This window comes from Mauremys mutica, chromosome 2, assembly GCF_020497125.1.
Source record: "Mauremys mutica isolate MM-2020 ecotype Southern chromosome 2, ASM2049712v1, whole genome shotgun sequence".
Classification (NCBI taxonomy): Eukaryota; Metazoa; Chordata; order Testudines; family Geoemydidae; genus Mauremys; species Mauremys mutica.
Window position 1 is genome coordinate 132,770,552 of NC_059073.1, and position 22,501 is coordinate 132,793,052.

The window sequence follows — 22,501 nt, forward strand, 5'->3', positions numbered from 1 at the left end:
ATTATTAGCAATTCTAGGCAAGGTTTGCTTCCTCCCTCCCTCCCCAGTGTACATTAATAACAATGAGAGATGACAGTCAGTAGCAAATGACATTTGTCTTCACAGTTGTTGAAAGGCTGACTGGTAAAGCAAGTGTATTCTGTCACAGGGTTTGGTTTATTCAACCGTTGAGGGTTACAGCTCTCAAGTCTAACTATAAAGAAATTACCACTACTTTCTTTTAAGATAACCTTCAAAAGCACCTGTTTTTGCTGGCTGGAGGTAAGCAGGCAGTGTTGAGGCTGTTTCATACATAGCTGAAGGACAGTAACAAGGTGAGCTCTGCCACTTTTAGAATTGGGCATCTCCTTTGTTTCATGTTCTCTGCTCCGAAGAACAAGAGGCTGAATCATGGGCTTTGCTGAAAAACCTCTTATCCTTACAGCAATACACTCATTTTTAGAAGCAGCTCTCCCTGCCTATGAACAAAGAGGTGCTTCTAGTTGGTGCTGCTACTTAGTTCTGTTTTCTCCTGTAATGCTCCACTGCATACTTAGTTCTGTTTTCTCCTGTAATGCTCCACTGCAGTGGCCTTTTGTAAAATGCCAACAGCTTTACTTTGCCATGAAGTGAGATCCCAAAATAATAGGTTCTCACATTCCACCCTCCCCTCAAACTCTCCCTCACATACAAACAACCACTGCAACCATAGATTTACTTTTGTATTGACTGGAAAAATACATTAAATAACAATTTTAAATGCATTTAAACATTTTACCCAAAGTGCATAACTTGAAGAGCTGGTCATGACTGTGTGTCCTGTTATAAACAGTTCCTTCTTACATACCTCCAGGAGATGTGATAGGAATCCAGGAGCTTAGCTGTGCAGAACATCACTGCCCAGTCAGGTGTGAGTATAGCTTCTCAGTTCTTTTGGAGGGGGCAGGGTTGGGGTATACAGAATGCATTTAAATAGTGCAAATAATACACAGAAGAAAAACAAACAAGCTCATTGCACTGGGAAAAGGCCTATTGCACTGAACAACAGGAGGGGGAACATGGGAGTGGCCACCTCCAGACCCCAGCCCAGAGACACCATCTCACACCCTCACAGCATTTGCTCTCCCTTGCTCAAGGGACTCCATACGCTAAGGGGTTAGTTTAGTCCGTTGTTTACCCTGTACATCTTTGGTTACAAGGGATTTATCATTTTAGTATCTCTGCCCCATAAGTTACCCGTACAGTGCTTCTAACAGCAATCGTTCAGCAGCTCCTGGTTAATACAGCATAAGCCATGGCTGCGTACAAAAGGTTGCTATGATTTCACCAGCAGGGTCACCCATATTTTGTGAACATGGATCTAGTGTCACAGCACCTGTTTATATAGTAGAGGTTGGTTGATGATGCCAGATGCTCCCCTCAGTTGTACCAATGTAGCCACTTTGAACTCAGCAGTGTGGAATGGGTGGGGTGAAGGAGAACGTTTGGCCCATGAATCGCACTGAAAGCCTCTACCACCATAGCTATTCATCCACACTCAAGTGCAGCTATTTTTTCTCCTAATGAGGTCTTGACTGAGTCTAGATTGAATGCTTTGCTAAGGAACTGGACATGGAGTTGGTCTGTCCTCAGCCCCCTGCTGCAGTTACTGGGCTTAAGCCCCTCTTCCTTGGACAGGTCCCACTCCTACTGCAGAGGGGTTTTGCCTGTGAAGGAGAATGGAATTAGAGCCAGAATCCAGGCTGGTTCAGAGTTCATCCCTTCATTGATGTGCCAGCCTCAAATAGCCCAGGGCTCTGGGTCTGTGTTAGAAATACTGCACTGGGCTAGGCAGCCTGAATTGACATGAAGCCTACTTGGGTTTATTCCTAAGCCTTGGGCTAGTTCTGTTAATAGTAAATAAGCAGCAACCAGACATCTTCATGATCCGGTGCAAACACCTGTCATGACTTCAGCTGGTATAAAGCAAGGAGCTTAGGAGATCAATTCCCACCTGCTTCAATAACAAACACTTTTTTCCCTAATACAGTGAGACCATGCTGTGGGTGGACACCAAAGGGAAACATGCAAGCCTCATGAAGGAGTCCTGTTTGGCCACCCACTGCAACATAATTCTACAGGCATGATTCAGCTCGGGTGTCTTAGGGGAGCTGGCCACTTAAAAGCAAAGCAGTAGCATGTAGTACCTTGGCAGATGAGGCTGTCACACAATTATTGACATGCCACCCACCCTGGGCGTGCGGAATAGAGACAGTCACGATAGAAAGTGTGCAAGAAAACCAAACACTTAACAGCTGTCTGCACTTCCACAAAAGGTTGGACTGCTGTGCCTCTCTTGTGCTCATGACATCTCAAAAGGCCAAGAGGTAGCACCACTCTTTGCTCACTCTGCCAAGCTACTGTGGTTCTACTTCTGTAGCATGGCATGTGCCCAGGGCATTAAAGGCGTTTTTCACAAACACCACATTTGCTCACTAACCAGGATTCAATATGAGGCCCTGAAATCTCCAGTACCAGATCCCAACCACCTCTCTTCTGTATTTATACTTCGAACAGCTAGTATTGTAACTTACAAGATGGTCAGACTAGTCAGCTGAATGGTGTTGGCATGAACGATCCCATGGGTGTCACAATGGGCACAGGGGCAAGTCCACAGTGGGTATTTTAGGAGAAGAGTGTTTTGCCTTGATTTTTTTCCCCCCAAAATGAGAAAAATCTCCCAGTGCTCCAGGCAGCAGCAGGTATGTGGGAAGCAGCATGCAGGATACAGTAGCAGCAGAGGATAGGAAGGCAGAGGAAACTCCGGGCTTTCCAGGTGAGTAGTCACTTGGTGTGCATCTAGGGAAGCAACAGGAAAGGGCACATAGCTTACAAGGAAGCAGAGTTTATGCAGCATTAAAGCCTGAACACACAAGGATTTTCCATGTAGGTGAGACCACTCCCATATAAGCCAGTAGCACACCTCAGGCCATTTCCTAATGCACACGAGTCACATCACAAAGTTGCCACCACCCCAAGTGCCATTAGCTGTGCCAGCCTAGTCAGGGTTCTAACACAGGCCTCTGCTTGTTTCATAGCAACACAGGATTTGTGTCTCCAGTAGTGTTTATCCAGTACTAAGTTCACTTAAACACCTTCCTGAGTAAATAATGAAGTTCTACAGGCTGAGGAAAGAGCATGATTGGGCAGAGAGAGAATCCAGATTCATTCTCTTAACACCATGGGATCTATTCCTAGGGAGATGATTTTGTCTCTGAATGACACTGGTGAGACCATTACTGGATATTCTTTCTAGCCGTGGTGTCCACACTTTAAAAAAGGATGTTGAAAAATTGGGAGTGTTCAGAGAAGAGCTCTAGGAATGATCCAATGACTGGAAAACATCTTGCAGTAAGAGCAGTCAATGTAGTTTAATCAAAGAAAAGGTTAAGAGGTAGACTGTGATCAAGTACCTTCCTGGGGAGGAGACAGTGGATACTAGAGGGCTCTTTAAGCTAGCAGAGTAAAGCATAACCAGATCCATTGGCTGGGAATAAAAGCTAGACACATTCAAAACAGAAGGCCCGTTTATTTATTTATTTATTTTTAAAGAGTGAGGGTTCATGGACTGGAACAGCTTCCCAAAGAAGGTGATAGAGCCTCCATCACTTGGAGTCTTTCAACCAAGATTATATCTTTTTATAAAGACATCCTCTAGCTTAACCACAAGTTATAGGTCTTGATGCAGGAATCACTGAATGAAATGCTCTGAGCTGTGATTTGGAGGAGGTGGGACCTTCTGGCTTTAACCTATGAAATGGACACTGACCAGACCCAGTGAGATTGAACATGTGGGAGAATCCCTGGGCCTCTCAGCTGAACGGCTCCATTAAAGCACAAGTTCCTCAGCGTTCTCACTGCCCAAGCACAGCGAAGAGCATGAATGCTAAGGAGTTAGATTTTAAAAGTTTCTTCAGTTTTAGTTACAGCCCTTGGGAACATTCATAACCTGACAGACAGTATCACTGGACTTGTCTAAGGCACAGTGCTGGAAAATGGAATGCTCCTAGGTGAGACAGCTACATCCTTAACACCCATTCCCAAATGAAGCAAGAAGTTATTTCACAGTAAACCTGTCAACGGCTGTCAGTTTCACCAAAACACCATAACTTACATCATGTTGCCAGAACAGTGCAGCTGGTCATCTGACTTCATTGTAGAGGCTGATCTAATGTAATGCCCTGTGTTTGGTAGATCTCTTTCAGAATCAAGAGAACGGTATCTTCGGACTCCCTGGAAGAAAGGAGTGTTAGAACTACACCGACACATACAGGGTAATTAACATTCTTAGAGAGAGCACATGGCAACCCCTTCATTGCTGAAGCATGGGCTACTATAGGCAAGAATCATATATAACTTGTTTGCCTTTTAAGTGACTGGAATCTATTTGCTTTCACCATGCCAGCTTTAAAGATGCACATTACAAGAATATGAAGGTGCCAGGGACCAGAGGGAGAATTTGAAAAGAGTAGGCCAAGGAGATCCTCACCAGTAGCAGAGATGGCCTTGGAGTGCAAATAAATATTCATTAAAACTCTCTATAGGCTTCTCTTGCAGCACATAGTCAATCCGGTGGCCTCCATTTAGCATTCCTACATTGATAGGAGGGGTGTCTTCCTTCCCTGTAGCAGCAGGCTCTTCGGGCTTCATATCTGAATGGACTTAACCAAAATAGCATGATTCAGCAACAGCATAGCCTCAGGACCCTTATTAGCAAGAGCACGCCAAGCCTGTCCAACGCTAGCAGCAGGAATGGAACTCCCACAACTCCAGGGCCTACGTTCTACCTTAAGAACAGGGGAAAGGGACTTGGGTTTAAGGCAGCTGCTGTGAGAAGCAAACCGCACAGTGGCACATGCTTAAGTTAGTATAGACTGCACTTGGTATCCCTCCCTCGTATTATAACCAAAGCAGCAGGTTGCAGGGAGGAGATTGTTGGCATTAAGATTCACACACTGGGATTCTGTGCCCCAAGCACCAGGCCTGCCTCTCCCACCCAGGCAGCAGAAGGGAGTGCAAGCTCCTTAGGCAGAGGTCATCTATCATCAGGCACAGTGAGGTTGGTAGGCAGTGAGAATGGGAAGACCACGGCAATAAGGAGAACCCAGGAGTAGGTGTCCAGGTTGCTCTTGGACAATTCATTCGCATCCTTATTTCCTTCCCACATCAGGAGAACTAGCAGCACTGAGCTGGGGCTTGGGCCTGAAACCAATTCTTCCCTTCTCATTTTTTTCACCTGTCTGTTTCTCCAAACTAGTTTCAGCTTCGTTTTCAGTGGCTGCTGCCTCCACGGCCAGCAGTGGAGATCTGGTGAAAGACTGCCAGGCTATCCTCAGTGACCCCAGCAGGTTGTTCTTGAGATCCATACCCATGCGGGTCAGGCCCTCTTTCAGTTCTGAAACACACAGGTGCCTGAGGTGAGGCATTTGAGCAGTAACATGCATTGCATAAAGCAACAGTGTTACAGACCTGCACCGAGCCATGAGGAAGGCCTGCTCTGTGCTTTACCTAAATGCATTCTCTTCCTGCCCTTGTGATGAGGGAGCAGCATGGGCTCGAACTCCAGGTCTGGAATGATCATGGGCTCAATCCTGTATGCCACCGGGTCAAACTGCACAGAAGGAGAACAGCAGCACTGACTTCAGCTCTACACCCACCTAACCCCTGCCCCATGTGGGAAACCAGGCGCCCCCAACATGAGGCCAAAATGGAAGCTACACCATTAAAGCAGATAGTTCTAATGCAGACTCAAGGCGCTCTCCTTCCCTAGCCCCTAAGCATTGTACTGACAGCAAAGTCATTGCTATTCCACTGTACAGGATAGCAAAGGGGCCAGGGCCATGCTGTGAGAGCTGCTCAGAGTGCGTAGGTTTAAGAGCCTGCTAGCTACAGCAGATCTAGCATGCAAGCATTATGTCAATTGATCATACATACAGGATGGAAGATATTGAAGAAGCCTTTGCAGGTAGGAAGGCTGTAGTTTGGATCAATCCTTTTCACACCTCGTACAGTGAGAAACATCCCAATGGGAGACCCAAAAGCAAAGAAGATGTCAGGTTTGTAGATTAGCTGAGGGTAATTTGCTGAGACCTAACAGAGTTAAGACACAACGGAAGTGTTTAGACTCCACGCTGACCTCCCTGGCACCGTCAGACAATACCAGAGATGGCCATGTGGGAAGTTCCCCCAGAGGATATTGTTTGTATCAAAGTAGCACCTAGGGGTTCCACCAGAGATTGGAGCCCCACTGTGCTTTCCACACCCTGAAGGGGCAGGGACTTGCCCAAGCTCACACAACAGGCCAACGGCAGAGCCAGGCTCTCCTGGTCACTACACTGAAGGCACATATCCTGGCCAACGTGTTATTCCATCCTGCCTGAGCAAAAGGGTTAAAGCGGTCACACAAGACTGGAACCAGCTCAGGAGTCTCGGCTGCATCTTTAGGGCAAACACATACAGAGAGGTGTGAATGTGGCAGGATTCTAAACCAGGGCCAGGAAAGATCTGCACCTCGGGAGGAGCCTGCTCCAGGCAGAGGGCCAGCGCGAGGCCTAGGAGCCACTTAAATAGGACTTCAGAGGCACCTGGTAATGGCATCCTGCATGGGGTGCATCTCAGCCTGGCTCCAGCATTGAGCTACTTACAAGAGTCTCCAGGCAGCTGAGGCCAATGCATTACCTGCAAGGCTGGGGGAGAGAAGGGGACAGTGGGCTGGGACCTGACGACCACCATGACGGTAGCTCTGCCTTCAGAATTAGAGACTGTCAGAAGCATGGTGAAGTGACCCTCAATTAGCAGCCATGCTCCCCAGAGCATTAAGTCAGTCCCCATTAGTCTGAGTTCTGCATATTACACATTCACCAGCTCTACCAGGCCACATCAACAAACGTGAGTTGTTACCTGTCCTAGCCCGACATCCAAATATTGATGCTTCCCCCCACCATTCATGCTGCTGCTCCGGGCACCCAGCTGCGGGGATGACCCTGACTCAGGTTTGGGAGCATCTTCGCTCTTGTCGTTATTCCCAACAGGGACATGGGCCTGCTGCTGAGCATCCTGCACCAACAAGAATGGGAGAGACTGCAAGGGCTGTCCTCTGTGAGCTTCCACACAGCAGCAAGCTCACGTGGGCCCATGGCCACGGGGGAGCCAAGGAGACATCACCTGAGAACAAGCCTGAGCTAGTGCACTGACTGGCTCCCCAGTACCCCGTGCGGACATGCTGAGGTCATTGACCATGTCTTGGGAATGGCTCTGTTCATACAGCACAAGAGGGTGGGAGGTTCTAGGCTCTGGTGTTCTGGACATGTCCACTCTGCTCAGCGGCAAAGCCTTGAACAGCTGCCACCCTGGCAGAAACACCCTCCAGAGAGAGACCAGCATGGCTCCAGCTGCAGGAGCTACCGCAGACCACTCCATACCTAAATCCCAAGTAACAGCCCCACTTTCCCAGAGTTCCCACAGCAACAATTCTTAGAGCCCAGATCTACAGTTTTGGGCTCCCACAGTGGCCAAAACCAGCTGTGTAGACCTTTGAGCTTAGGCTCTGAAACCTAGGGAGGAGGGTGCATTTCAGAGCCCAAGCATCTACACAGCTATTTTCTGCACTGTTGTGCAAGCCCCACAAGACTCAGTTTTTAGACACGGGCTCTGACACTCACTGCCGCAGGTTTCCACTTGCCACGCAGATGCACCCCAGAGGCCACAATACAACTGCCGCTGCAACGGTGTCTAGAAAATGCTAGCATTCTTGTAGGCATGACCCCAAAATGACCAGAGCAACAGTGCGTGCAGCTGCATCCACCATGCCTTGTGCCAGTGCAACATACATAAGAAGCTGCGCTGGCAACAATGGTCAGACAAGTGCTTCCCCCTGACTCCAAACAAGCCGCCACTTGGGACTGGACCATTCCCCCTAGGAAAAAAAAAACCAACATACCTGTGTTTCGTCTTTGGTTCTTACATAATGAAGGATCTTTGTTCTTGGTCCCAAGGGAATTCCCATGTCTTTAAGATCCTTCTCCGTACACAGAGCCTGGACAGTAAGTTACAGCTCATTACTACTACAGTACAGGAAACTGTGCACTCAAAGGATATTCCATTCTGAGCATTAGGGGATCCTGGGAGCCAATTGCTGTGATTTCAGTGTGCCCCTCTGGAAGGGAGGGAGCATGGATTGCATGGGAATCACTCTGCTCTGGAGAGAGAGAGGGGCAGCAATCTCTGAACTCAGCCTCAAGTGCAGAAATGCCTCCCCGCCATGTCTCATTTTCTGTCTCCAGTGTACAGTTCAGCATGCCGCCAGCCTATCCGCCACACACAGGAAACCAGGGCTGCTGCTAGCACGGGCAGAATCAAGAGCCTGCATAGGTATTAGTCACTCAGCCTTATCAAAAGCCAGGGTACATTAGGCCAGGTGGGCTTTACTCTAACCAGAGGGCAAGAAATATGCAAGAAATACCTCTGTGAACGTGCCCCAATATCAGGGTGATGGGCACAGAGAAGAAAAATGTGAACTTTAATACATCTGCAGGCAAGCAGTGAAACATACAAGAACAGTAGCCACTCTGCTGGGAGAGCTATTTTACCAGTGCTTGCGTGTCCATTCTCTCCTTCTCAAAGACACTGTAGTACTCAGACAGCTCAAGCTTCTTCAGGATTTCTTTCACTCTCCCAATGTCTCCCTGTCCATAGGCACCCATCTGGGACCCCTGCAAGTACAGCCACATGGGTCATGTTTATAGAGCTGGTCTCCTCCTTCCTTTATGTTCTGGCTACAATATTGGTAGTAGGTGTGGGATTGTTTTGTTTTGTTTAGATCTACACCTGGCAGGATAGCATTGAGAATTCAAAGCTCTTCTGCTACAGAAGCAGGAGACAACAGCAGTGTTTTGCATTGCAGCAGTTATGGAAATGCTGGAGTGTGGATGTAGCCCACAGATTCCATCCTGAATCAATGAGATGCTTAACACGCACAAGCCGTGGGGAATTTACCTCTTTATTGCCATCTTCATCCTCAGAGGAATCTTTCTGATTTGTTAGGAGATCAAACAATATCAGCGACCCTAAAAAAATAGCCACAGACACAGTCTCTGAGCAGAACGGTCAGATCTTATGCTGGAATAAATATACTTACATGCCCATATCCCTCTGTTTGGTAAGGGGGGTGGGGGGGTTTCCCTCCTCCTCTCCCACACTCAAGTGTCCCATGGTATGGAAATGGGACTTCTGCACTAAACTGCAGTCCAGGGTTCTGTGCCATGTGCATACAGACATTCTATAGATTCTACAGTATTATACACAATACTGGGATACCCAGGACTAAACCCTTTACCTAAGCTATGGCCCGCGATGGAAACACCCCCTTTATAGTCAGGGTTCCTCTGCAGGAAGAGCCGATACAGACGGTTCATTTCTGAAGCAACAGTATCCACTATGGTCTGGCAGTAGGTGGAGCTGTTGTAGAAGAAAACATCCAGTATGGTGTCGTTTATGAAGTGCCGCAGGCGGTTGATGCTCGGCAAGGTAATTCGCTCCAAATCGCTAAACATGAAACAAGGGATTGTTATGAGGGACAGAGATTTCACCCACAGCTCCGGTAGCTATTTCCTAGTAGGTTTCCAGGGTGAAATCCTGACTCTCAAAGTCCACGGCAATTATGCCATTGAGTATTTCACTTGAATTCTTAATTAATGTTAACAGAACATAGTAACAGAAAGGAGCTACAAAACCACCTTTCCTCAGAAACAGAACAGGGCTCTCTGAGGTATGGATGCAAAGAGCCAACCTTCCCTGCTCCAGGAGCATTTAAAATTGCTCCCCACTTGTGCAGCTGACATGCTGTTCCCCAGTGCAGTGGTATGCTTCAGAAGGGGTATCAACTCTCATTGACTCCCAATGGGGGTTGGATACCCAAATCCCCTGCTCTGTGTTCTTACAGCAACTGGAAACACTGGTCCGAACTTCTGGCTTTACATACCAATAGACTACTTGTGCTGCAATTTAAACTAGACATCAGTCTGGCTTCATGAGAAAACTGGACAGCAGGGCTGGAATCCTCATATTAGGTGCTACAAACAGTTCCTGGTTCCTTTTTTTATGTTCACCTGTGTGTTTCCTGATGTAAAGTAGCAGCAGCAGAGACTGCGCTGAAAGCTCTTTCATCTCTCACCCACTGCAGCAAAGGCAAGGCACTTTACAAAAAGAGCAAGACACTCCTAGATTTCACTCACTCAGTTACTACAGTAGATTTACCTCTAAGGTGCTAGAATTTACTTACACGTCCACCCCCGTGGAATGCAAAGGGCTGTGCCAGTTCACAGGCAAGAACTCTACCCGGCCAATCTGTTGCTGCTCCTGGGCTTTCTTGAAGTGGGTTTGCAGCATGCTCAAGGAAACGTTACGGAAGTCGTTCACTGGAAAGAGAATATGAGCTCTGTATCAAGGCCTAGAAAAACCAAACAGTTTGCTAGGAAACGCCTATTGCGTTTACTATGCTGAACAAGCTGAGTTGAAGGGACACTGTCAGCTTAAGACAAAACAGGCCACCTCAGTCTGAAGTTTTTTAACCTACTGTTGTTACAAGTAACACCGCAGATCACTAATTGAGGGATCAGACAAACTCTACTTCTCAGCTGAAGCATAAACTGGATGTTAGCATTTGCTCTGTCGCAAGTCTGTTTCCCCTGATTGCTGGAGCTTTCGCACAGCAACCGAGGCGAGAGAAACTTTTTAAAGAGCTATGAAACCTACTGTAAAAGTCTCATATATCAGTACGGAGACTTAGGGGAAGGGGCTGGGTTTTAAATTACTTCTCTCATGTTAGTTCACTGACTGATTTCAAGCTGACAGTAACCTTTTTAAAAGTAGCTCCATTAGATGTATACTGTAAGACAGACTGCAGTATCAGAAGGCTTGACTGCATGAAAAAAGAAGGGACACTTTACCAGAAATAAAGACATCTGACCCCACGAATTGCTGAAGTATGCAACAGCTTTGGTTTTATTATAGAAATTTACATCATCTTAACTTTCCTTTTATGGTACACACAGCTTATCAACAGATCTCCTCTCCAAGACTCAGGCAGTTACAATGACAATATAAGCACTCTCTGAAATTGTCACATTTCTAAAGATCCTTGGATGGGACATTAACTTGTGTTAGACTTTACTGGACAAAATTACCACCTACAATAGACTGAGTAGAGGACAGATTTATTCAGTTACTTGAAGAATCTGTATCTGATTTGGGAAGCTCACTATTTGAAGGATTAGGACACAGTGATCATTCTGATAAAAATGATTGTTCAGATCTGTCCAACTCTATCCAGATAACCAGCTTTCACTGCTCGTATATTCAAACTACGCATCTTCCTGTCTTACCATTTGCCAAGATTACTGTCAAATTCTTTAAATATGTGATGATAGCACCTCATGTGTTTTCCCCATCAGACCTGTGTTTATTTGCGCTCTCTGAGGAGTGATGCATGTGAAATGGTATCATCTCCTGTGCACACCTACCACATTGGACGATGGACCGGAACCGGATATCACATGCTGGCCCAATTCCATGAACTACAAAAACCAAGTGATCTATTTGCAGAGGCTCCCCTAAGAGGAGGAAAGAGAGAACCATTTACACAGCAGCTAATTGTTTACCTGAAGCAATATTCCTTTGAGATCTCAACCTGAGGCAGATGTGTGAAACCCTCAAGAGGTCAGATAAGGGATAATGCTAAGACAGTTCCAGGTTTGAGATTATTATAAAGTTTGGTCCCTGGTTTGTGTGTCACGAGCAATAGTAGTGGTCAGTATAGTACTTCATATTTAAAGTATTACCTACACATCAGATAATTTCCACACACCCTCACCAACATACATGCACATGGCGGGTGGCAAGTGGCATTATCCCCATTTTACAGCTGAGTGAAATTGAGGAAGGTGAAGCGATTTGGGCACATGACCAGGATTAGAACTCCCAGTGCTGCACTGGTTCCTCCACACCAGACTGCCTTGTGAAACGTCACTGAGAGGCTATGCAGGTGAAGTGAAGCCTCTGCAGTCAAACCCAAAGCCTACATTCTCCCCTCCCAGTCACCACAGCCATTCAGTGAGACAGGTTGCGTGTCGAGGATAATGTACTTCTGAGTTATAAAAAAATCACCCTCAGCTTCTTAGAGACGAATTCATGTGGCTGTGCGGAGGTAGAGACCTTACACCTAAATACAATAACGTGTTGTTGTCGCCCTTGCCAATTAGATTAAGAGGCTCTCTCAATACCATCAAGGTAGGAAGACATGTTCCCATCGCTCAACTGTACTTCACTGTTGCCCCACTGAGCCACCAATGAGATACGTCTTTAATTAAAGATGTATGGCTCAGCAGCTTGGAGGAGCAGGCCTTTCTGCAGAGGCCTCTCTGACTAAAGCAGGCATCAGGCAGTGTTTGATTTTCATACTCTTCTCTCCCACCTCCTTTAGTTTACGTAAGATCTTTTTAGAAGAGCCTGTAGGTGGATAATGAAGGCTTTTGACAGACAGAAGCAAAAGCTAGTGCTGGCAAGTGGTTAGCTTGGTGGCAAAGCTCAATTGCTATTCAAAAGTGTCAAATTTGGCCCACAGTTACGATTTACATTCTGTAAAGCGTACACGAGAGAGAGCATGGATGTCTGTGTGATATATACATACGCACATATGAAGACGTGGGTTTGGTTATGTTTTTAATAACAGAAGTACACCAGCCACGATTTTCAGAAGTGACTAGTGATTTGAAGGGCTCAATTGACGATGCCTGATTTTCAGAGGGCAGGTGCTGAGCAACTCCTCTTCCCCCTTTCCTGTTTGTTCAGGCTGTGGGTGCTTTGGGGCAGGGACTGTCTCTAGGTCTGTGCAGCGCCCAGCACAGTGGGGCCCTGGTCTCAGTTGCAGGCTATAGAAACTACTGTAATATTTGAATTAGCACATAAGGAAATTTGTCAGCGAGATGAGATGACCCATCCTAAGCCCTTATTTAAGTCTCAAGCAAAAAAAAATGTTTTAAATTCTCTGAAGCCATATCACACAAAAAAAAGGCAGATAGGGTCTGAGAAAACGAGTTGGGAAACATTTTCCTCAACTTTGACGGATGTGAAGAAAGAACCTTAACTTACCGCAGGGGATGTCAGCGGAGATGTTCTCCACTCCTCTCTTAACAGTTCTTGGTCGACCTTGTTCTGTAGGGGTTGAGCCCCAGTCATCAGAGGTTGTCACTGGATGGTAGTGCACCATCAGCTTAGAAACAGGAAGAGAAGTGTGTTAGTACTCTGTGGTTCAGCATCTCCTATAAAGGGGGATAAGTAACTCATCGTACATCTGCCAGGAACTGATGGAGCACACCTATGCCATTGCAAGGAGCAAAGAACAAACCTGGCTAGACACTACACTAGTGAGGACCCAGATGGACACTGGATAGATGGAGTTCACTGTACTCTTTAAAATGTACTTGTATGTTCTGCTCCTCTGCAATCTCAGCACTTGAGCTACTTTATACACAGTTCTATGCATAATTCTGCACTGCATTTTCCTTGTGACAATAAACAACACCTGGGAACGACAGGTGTACATATTCCACACCACGCTGTCTCTGGGTGCCAGTATTCCACTGTGCATCAGTTAGAAAGCAGAATGGAATGATGTCTTCTGCCACTGACCCAATTTAACTATTTGGTTAGCAGCATGATTTTTATACTTGAGGAAAGATGGGTCAGTGATTAGGGCGCTAGCCTGGGAAGTGGGAAACCCACCTTAAATTCCCTGCTTCACCATAGACTGGCTTGTATGACCTTGGGCAAGTCACTCAGATACAATGCTAACAGCAGAACAGACGAACCTAAGCTAGATTCTGATACAGTTCAAGTGGCACAACCCTCTGGCATGGCTGCAGTGATATCAGTATAAAGGTACCTTACACCACAATACTTATTCGCATAAATGTAGCTCTATAAGGACCTTTATGCAGGTAGAACTGCATCCACACGACGAGAGCGTATCACTAAGTATATTGGTTTCTAAAAACTGAGTGTAGACCAGCATTGAAAGCAGAACTAAAGGGGAAAACACAAGTCTGTCTGTGCTACAAACAGTAAATCATCAGGTTTTACCTTTGGGTTATGCAATATAATGATTTCTCTAGTAGGGGACTCAAGTTTCTTTTTCCACTCGTCCAGAGTTATGGCAATCATGTAAGTTTCCTGGGGAGAAGAGAAACCGTTGTAAGTCAAACAAACATTTCCACACGAACTCCACTAGTTGGGAGGTTTGCCTCTTCCCCTCTCATTGTAGGGTAGCTCTTGAAAATATTGTTGATCAAAGGAAGGTAAATCAGACACGAGTCTGGATCGGTGACAGTCTTATCCCTGGGTTAAATGCTGTCTTACAAAGGGTTGGCTGGGGGCACCCCTTAGGTTACCAGTTTTAATAGAGGCAACAGCTTCCACTTTAGACTCTACTGAAGTAATATCAGATTAAAGTTTTATGGAAAATCATTTTCCATAGGAAGAGTCGCTGGCCATTAATACTAAATGTTCACAGGAAATCATAAATAGGCCTGGCACTTTTCAGTTCACATAGCAGCTCTCTTTCTGTAGTCTACTACTATGGACCTGATCCTGCAAATTCACACACACAAGTAATTTTAGTTACATAAATAGTGCCCCTGAAGGCAATGGAACTATCTATTTGCACTAGTGAAGTTACTCTCAAGTGAGAGCATTTGTGGGATCAGGGTCTAGATTAGAGAAATATAGACATTACAGCAGACAAGGACAGTGAAAAATAAGTGTGTCTGCAGCTTGGAAGAATCGACTACTGCCTAGGAAAATAAGGTCAGGCAGAAGAAGAGCTGCATGTAGCACTGAAGCGGAGGTTGGCTGTGGGAAGCAAGCCACAAGAAGTGGGCTTTAAGGAGGGACTTTATGCTTTATGAAGAGGGAGACAGAGGATGGCCCAGGCATGGGAGCAGCGTACGAAGAGGTAGGAGGAGAGAGGGAGTGAGTAGCGAGGCAAGGAGATCTGGCGGAATGTAGGTCACAAGGAGCGAAGCAGAGAGGCCAGGGCTGGGACTGCAAGCATTGTGCTGAAAATGAGGGCAGGCAGTTTAATTGTATAGCAAGAGCCAGGAAGGAGGCAGAGCTGGGATATGAGGATGGGGAGATTGCATTAGCCGCAGCATGTTGGAGAGAGACAATGGGCGAGGCTGCAGAGAAGAGAGGTACAGTATTTCCAGTGGTGCTAATCAAACCTGAAGTGTCACCTAAACGTCTCCCTTGAGTTCACGTCCTTGGACACAACTCAGTGCCAAGACCCCTCATGGAATTCGGGATGTTACACAAGCAGAAGCCAGCAGGGCTCAAGAGCAGCCTGGATGGGCTGAGCGTTATTAGTTGAGACATTGGTACCTCCAACTCTTCGCTGAAGCTCTCCGAGTAGGGAATATACTTGTTGTCCTTGTCTCCCTTGTAAAACCAGGTGCAGCGTCTCACTTCAGACACCTCTTCCTCCCAATACATGGCACAGTGCAGCCTCTTCTTCAAATGCACGTCATACCTGCCCCCTTCCGTTGGAACTACCAGCTGTTCGTCGTCTTTCCCTGTGGAATGCAAGGACCGCCATGAAGTGTAAACAGATCAGAAGGGGACATTACCAAGAGGTTTTAGACTATGCAAATCATGGGGGTATCAGCTGCTTCTGCATGGAGCTTACCTAGAAAATCCATACAATGATCTGTGTAAACAAACAGAGTCACCATTTAAAAAGGCCTCCTAGGACAATCATGCCAGAAAGTCAAAGCTTCCACGCTGGGGTGGAGAGATCAGAAAGGCCCTAGGCTACAAACAATTGCTAGTTTATTGTCTGCATTGCGGTAGCCCCCACTGTGCTAGGTGCTGTACAGACACACAACAAAAGAGTCCCCTGCCCCAAAGAGCTTATGATATCAGTAAGCTAAGTGGTTTACATCGATCCCACTGTGACTGAGAGCAGCAAGACCTTAAATGTTTATATTCATTCATATTTCCCTAGCCCCTTTGAGACCAAATGATCCCAAAGCTCTTAAAACTGTATACAGACAGTACCACGGAGATGCAGCTCCCTCTGAGAAAGGGAATAGCAGCCAATCAGTGCACAGCATGCCCCACAACAGCAAAGAGAAAGAGTCCTGGACAGGGGTCCCAGGCCACCCCTCTGCTCTTCAAAGAGATGCTGTGGGATCTTTAACTTCCAGGCAAGACATCAGATTTTCAGTCTCATTCATGTACTTGCATACAGTAAGCTCCCTGGAATTTGAGCTCCCTACGCTGGAATGGTCAAGGCCTGAGTCTGAACTCATGGCACCAGGAAATCGTATCATTTCCAAGTGGAGGCACAGGCCTCTAAGCAATCCCCTCCAGCGCAGACTGAGAACTTCCACGAGATTTCACCGTTTACTCAGAGCAAAAATGTCACCTAAATGCCCTGGCTCTACTATCTATAGGGTCTGATCCTATTAGTTGGATTACTGGTACACTGCCTTAGGCAGCGCCTGTTACCTGCATGAGCCGCCAAAACATGGCACCTTGAATCAGGATCACCCCCTTCAGTCTAACCACTGGAACGGGGGTGGGGCTAGAAGACAAAAGACTCACAAAACTTTATTCCTCTCCCCCAACCTTTGCTGCTTCTCTTCTGCGGCTCTGCACCTATGCAGATCTGATTGCAGAAGCAGAGCCTTAGACTCTTCAGGGCAAGGGGTGTCACTTTATATGTATGGACAGCACCTAGCACACTGTGGGCACTATTATAATATAAATAAGTGTCTGAGCCATGCTGGACCTGGGAGCTTCACCCACACTCCAATCTGCGTTGCTACCCTTTTCATACTAATAAATCCACAGAACAGTAAGATCTGCCGGAAAGTCTCACTGTGGTGAAATTTAGCCAGCGTTGCTTCCTAACCAATTCCTACTTACCGTATACGAATGCTGTCTCATGCAAATTAAAAAAAAAAAAAATCTAGCGTACTCAGTGTAAGTGTCAAATTAATGAGGCCTGAACATTAAAGCCTTTTGGATGCGACTTTTTTTTTAAACAACATGAATAGGCCCCCTTCTAGGGAAGAGGTATTTCCACAGAATGTGGATAAATTTAAAATTCCAGAGAGGGAAGACACTTTCAAATCCCATAGCAAAAACTACACAAGATGTTTAGAACACTTCCCTCAGTGGGAGCTTCTAGCCCCAAGACAATATCAGTACAGTGCATCTCAAATTCTTAGCCTACTCATTGCTCTTGCAGATTTCCCCATCTTGCAAAACCCATGATTCACTCTTGTTAATTCACCTCACCTCAGTAGATTTAAGGTTTGCTATATTACCACAAGGGTTATTTAAACTAGAGAATTAGAGATGTCGGAGTTGGAACCATCCCATGAGGTCATCTAGTCTAGTGCAGAGTAGTTCAAGACCGTATTTGCTACCACTTCATCCACTCTAATCTAGACGTGCGGGGATTTTGCCAGCTTCCTTCTGAACCTATCCTGAAACCTAATGTACCTTTACCCCTAAGATGCTTCTGACAAAAAGGCATTTTCAACTTACTTGAGTTGTGAGCCTCTTCTAACTTCTCCGAGTCTTGTCGACTGAAAGGGATCCACCTCTCTCTAGAATCTATTACCTTGCAGTAAAACCAGTGAGGAACAACTGCCTCATACTTATTTGCAGTATCTGCCTCCACTACTTCAAAGGAACTGGATGAATTGGATGATGGAGAAGGTTCTGCCTGTTGCTGTTCCACAGCTGACATTGCACCGTCTAAACAAACAGATGGAGACAGAATAAACACTGAATTTTTATTTTTAAAATGTCTTCAGTTATTTACTAACACTGGAAGGAGAAATACACATAGGCATAGCCCTCCCAAGAACTGCATATTTCTGTGACAATAAGGCAGACTGAATGGCAAACTGCTACAAATGAGAGACCGCCAGCTGCAGAGATAACTTACTTGTTACAAACTTACATTTTGGATTAAGACAATAATATGTCAGACAGAGATGACAAGCCCCAGAACAGATAAGTCTGATACAATTTTGGCTCAACCGACTCCACCACAGAAAGTCTGAAAGATGAGGATTCCACAGTGGCTTTGCAATAAAATAGCTGCAGAAACAATAAGAGAACCTGTTAGAAAATAGCAAATGCAGCCAAGAGTCTCATGAAAAACAACCAGGCAGCATACGTAGAATAACGCTCAGGAGTCTTGCCTAGAGAAAGATATTTTACAATGAGCTTTAGGATTTGTCACTACGGTTCAGTTGCACTTCACACATCCCTGATTTCTGATACTTGTGCTGCTTGAGTTTTCTATTTTAGAAAGATAGTGATATTTCTCCATTAAACGTTTCAGGATTTAACAGCATGTGAAATCCAAAGGGGAAAACTTGCCTGCTGCTACAGCAAAAGTCTCATATACCTGAAAATCCACCTATCCTTCCAATTTTATTCTACTTGCACTTCCAAATACACTGAAACACCTATTTTGACTTCACAAAAAGCATGACTACAAAAGTGATAATTGAAGTGGAAATAAATTAGTCAGGAAACTTATGTAACACTGGAGCACAGGAAACATAAGGATATTAATAGTGATAGGAAAGGGGCCCAGAACAAGTGTCTGCTTGTACCCCAGAATTAACTGTTCTTATCCGATTGCTTATTTTCTTTACTTCCAAAGTGTATTTCCTTTAACTTTCTATAACCTCTTCCACTTGAGAATCTCAAAGGCATTTACAAACAGTTAGCTTGTTCTTGCAGCACCCTAGAAGCTAATTAAATGCTAGACACATTTTAAAGATGTGAAAACAGAGAGACAGAGGTTAAATGAGGTGTTCAAAACTACACAGCAAGTCGGTGACAGAGTTGGGGCTAGGATCCTGGTCTCCCAACACCCAGACCTTTACTTCAAAACTATTTTTCCTTATCACAGAAAAAATAATCTCTATTTTTATTCTTTTAATTTGAAAAGACACCATGAGGTTCAATTTGGATCAAAATTCAGACCCCAGGCTTACAACTGGGTCCCCTCTTGTATAGAGTCACCTTTAGCATCAGGTTGCAAAGATACACTTTTACAACACTCCTATTGTCTTAGGTTTTATATAAAATTAAAAATTCAACAAACTTTTTTTCTTTAACAAAAAGTGCAATGCTTGTAACCCAGATATTGCAACACTGTGCTACTGCATGAGAGTGAAACTGACTATAAATGCAGGTGAAGTTGACTACTCAGTTTGTATCCCTCTCCCTCTGGGACAGCAAACAGTCTAAACAAACAGCATAAATAATAAAAAGCCAAACCGATTTTCAAAATCCCCTCACAGATCTGACTCCTCATTTAAATTTTAACCAAACAAACCCTTCTAAAAAGGTTCCAGTGGAAACAGCTGTTTTTGAACATGCACACTCCCCTGCAGTTTGGGAACCCCAAACCCTGCTGCAGTGAAACTGACTACATGATAAGGAAACCAACTTCATGGATTTCAGTGTCCCACTGAAAGAGACCCACAGATGAACACAGAGCATCAGCAGCGAAGGTGAATTACACTGGCAGAAATTATTTCCCTTATATATTCTAAGAAGTGATTCATGACATCCCTATGAACAAGTGATTTTTAAGTAGGAGTTGCAACATCACAGCACCCCTTTAAATATAGGATGTTCTCACGGATCCTGAGGCAAGAAGGGACCATTCATGATCATCTTCTAGTCTGACCTCCTACACATTGCAGGCCACAGAACCTCACCTACCCACTCCTGCAGTAGGCCCATAACCTCTGCCTGAATTACTGAAGTCCTTGAATTGTGATTTAAAGACTTCAAGTTACAGAGAATCCACCATTTACTCTAGCCCAAACCAGCAAGTGACCCCTGCCCCATGCTGCAGAGTAAGGCATAGTCCCCCACCCAATTTCTGCCAATCTGACCCAAGGGGAAAATCCCTCCCTCACCCAAAATATGGTGATCAGTTAGACCCTGCACATGTGGGCAAGACCCATCAGCCAAATTCCCTAGGGCCTAAGGCAACCACCTCACTCACTCCAACCTCTAACATCTGACCACAACAAGTCCCATATAAATCAGTTTCCCAAATTTCAACAACTCCAACGGTGCCCAGCAGAAAAGAGGACCCATGTGAAAGGTCCCCGCTTCCTTCCCACACAGGTGTGGGTGTGGGGAGGAGGGGGGTGTAGAGGGAAACACCACACTCATACAAAGCAAACCTGTACAACAACGGAGAGCTGGCACCCAGAGGTGGGCAGGGATGGTGTCCCTAGCCTCTTTTTGCCAAAAGCCGGGAATGGGTGATGGTGATGATTCCCTGTTCTGTTCACTCCCTCTGGGGCACCTGGTACTGGCCACTGTCAGAGGACAGGATCCTGGGCTAGAGGAACCTTGGGTCTGACCCAGTGTGGCCGTTCTTATTAAACTCCTCGGGCACCTGGGCAACTACTGCCCCCATCAGCACCCTGTCATGGGCAAATACTACCCCCTTTTTCTCCATCACTCTCTGCTAATTCCATCCATTTCCACCAAATGTCCCCCTTCCCCCCAGGCCCCGCTCCCCCCCATTACCCTGCCTCCAAGGCCCTTCCCCCCCCATCACTCCCCGGGCCCCCCTCCTGGGCCCTTCCCCCATCACTCCCTATTCCCCCCCCCCCAGGGCCCCGCTCCCCTCATCACCTCCCTCTGTCCCCAGGCCCCGCTCCCACTACTCGGCCTCTCACCCCCTCCCAGGGCCCTTTCCCCCATCACTCCCCCCCCCAGGGGCCCCGCTCCCCCCATCACCCGCTCTCTCCCCGGGCCCCGCTCCCCCTCAACCCCGCTATACCCCATCGCCCCCCCTCCAGGGCCCTTCCCTCCCATCACCCCCCGCTGCCGCATCACTCCCCTCCCCGGACCCGCTCCCTCCATCGCCCCCCTCTCAACCCAGGGCCCCGCCCCGCACTGACCCCGCGGCCGCAGCGTCTCTCCCTCCGGCCGGGCGGCTCCGTCTGTCGGTGCGCGGCTGCCCCGGCCCGGGCCCACGAGCCCCCGGCGCTGCGGAGGCGGCGTGAACCCGCCCTCCCGGGGCGGGGCCCGGCCTGGCTCCTCCTCGGGCGCGGGGAGGGGGAACAGGCCCGAGGGGGGACTAGGCCCGAGGGGGCGGGGATGGGAGGCAGGTCCCCAAGGGGGGACTAGGCCCGAGGGGGCGGGGATGGGAGGCAGGTCCCCAAGGGGGGGAGACCCGAGGGGGGCGGGGATGGGAGGCAGGTCCCCAAGGGGGGGAGGCCCGAGGGGGGCGGGGATGGGAGGCAGGTCCCCAAGGGGGGGGCAGGCCGGCCCCAAAAGAGAAGAGGGTGTTTAGACGCCCCCAAGGGGGGGGGTCTAGAGGGGGCAAAGGGCAGGTGGCTTCTGGCCCTGCCCCTCAGTGGTGCCCAGTGCCCCCGACACAGCCCTGGGGCCTGGCGCTGCCTCTGCCCTGCGGCCTTGCTTGGGTTGGCCCCAAGGATGCATTTTTTTCAGGGTGGGGGTTGCCCCTCCCGGAGCCAGCGCTGCCCTCCAGTCTCCTTTAGTATCCATGAGCGGGGGGAGGGGGGCGAGGGGAAACGGGGGACAGCTGGGCAGAGGGTGGGGGCTAGAGGGGTCAGGGGAGGAGAGAGTAGAGAAGGGGGACTAAAGAGAAGCGATGATGGGTACAGAGTAGGGACATGCAGGATCTGTTCTGCTGTCTAATCTCGTGCTGTGATAGCACCAGGCTGCTGTTCGCAAGAGCTCATGGAGAAGGGTCCATAGAAAACTGGAGGATGAGGAGGAAGGCCCTGGTCCCCAGCAGGATTTCATGTAAGTGTCACTCTTGGTTAAACACAGCTGAGAGAGACAGAAAGCCAGGAGGATGTGCGTGCGTGCGCGCACACATGAGTGAGCATACAGCACTGCTGGATCAGACAGTGACTGTCAATACAGCTGATGTCAGGGGGGATGATACAGATACTAGGAATACCTTGATTTAACTAGATAAAATATGTATTTCACTTATTCCTATTTATAAACATTTTAAATGCCTTTCCTGTGCTTTGTGCACTCATCTCATAAAATAAAATATACAAGATAAAATATCAAGGATTGCATATATAAATAAATATCTACTCCACCAACCCTTGGCCAGCACCCCTCTCAAAAGAACTAGCGAAAAAGAGAGTAAAATACATATTGCAGAATTTTTGGCCTGTGTATAGAACATTATAAAAATAATATAAATGTATTTCCCAGCTGTTCCATTTCATAGCAGCTGGCATGAAATTTCTCTGTCAGCTATCCAATCATTTAAACACAGTTTTTGGGGAAAATACTTCCTTGGGGCTGAGGTGGGAGAGTTTGTATATTTTCATTTTTACATACTTTAAAGCTGCCCTAGTTTTATTTGTAAATGCCAATG

At 47.0% G+C, this 22,501-nt stretch overlaps 1 protein-coding gene across 4 annotated transcripts; it reads right to left on the bottom strand.

The window, feature by feature from the left end:
* Positions 1–688: 688 nt before the first annotated feature.
* Positions 689–21,168, bottom strand: DDHD2 (DDHD domain containing 2). 4 transcript variants are annotated; one of them, XR_006576795.1, is made up of 20 exons: positions 20,307–20,326; positions 18,047–18,186; positions 17,626–17,838; positions 15,451–15,641; positions 14,155–14,244; positions 13,165–13,285; positions 11,538–11,627; positions 10,298–10,433; positions 9,353–9,561; positions 9,013–9,083; positions 8,607–8,729; positions 7,958–8,053; positions 6,919–7,074; positions 5,953–6,108; positions 5,527–5,629; positions 5,255–5,413; positions 4,508–4,679; positions 4,133–4,251; positions 2,553–2,817; positions 689–1,685 (listed from the first exon to the last, which is right to left on the bottom strand). XR_006576795.1 is itself a non-coding variant. In XM_045004636.1 (19 exons), the coding sequence occupies exons 3-18, from the start codon at positions 17,828–17,830 to the stop codon at positions 4,170–4,172; spliced, it is 2,160 nt and encodes a 719-aa protein (XP_044860571.1). In that variant the 5' UTR covers positions 17,831–17,838; positions 18,047–18,186; positions 21,036–21,168; the 3' UTR covers positions 689–2,817; positions 4,133–4,169. The 4 variants fall into 4 exon arrangements, 3 of the variants coding, with proteins under 3 accessions (XP_044860571.1, XP_044860572.1, XP_044860570.1); XM_045004636.1 differs by lacking the exon at positions 20,307–20,326 and adding an exon at positions 21,036–21,168 and having other exon boundaries at positions 689–2,817; XM_045004637.1 differs by having other exon boundaries at positions 689–2,817; positions 4,508–4,670; positions 20,307–20,567.
* Between the last annotated feature and the right edge of the window lie 1,333 nt (positions 21,169–22,501).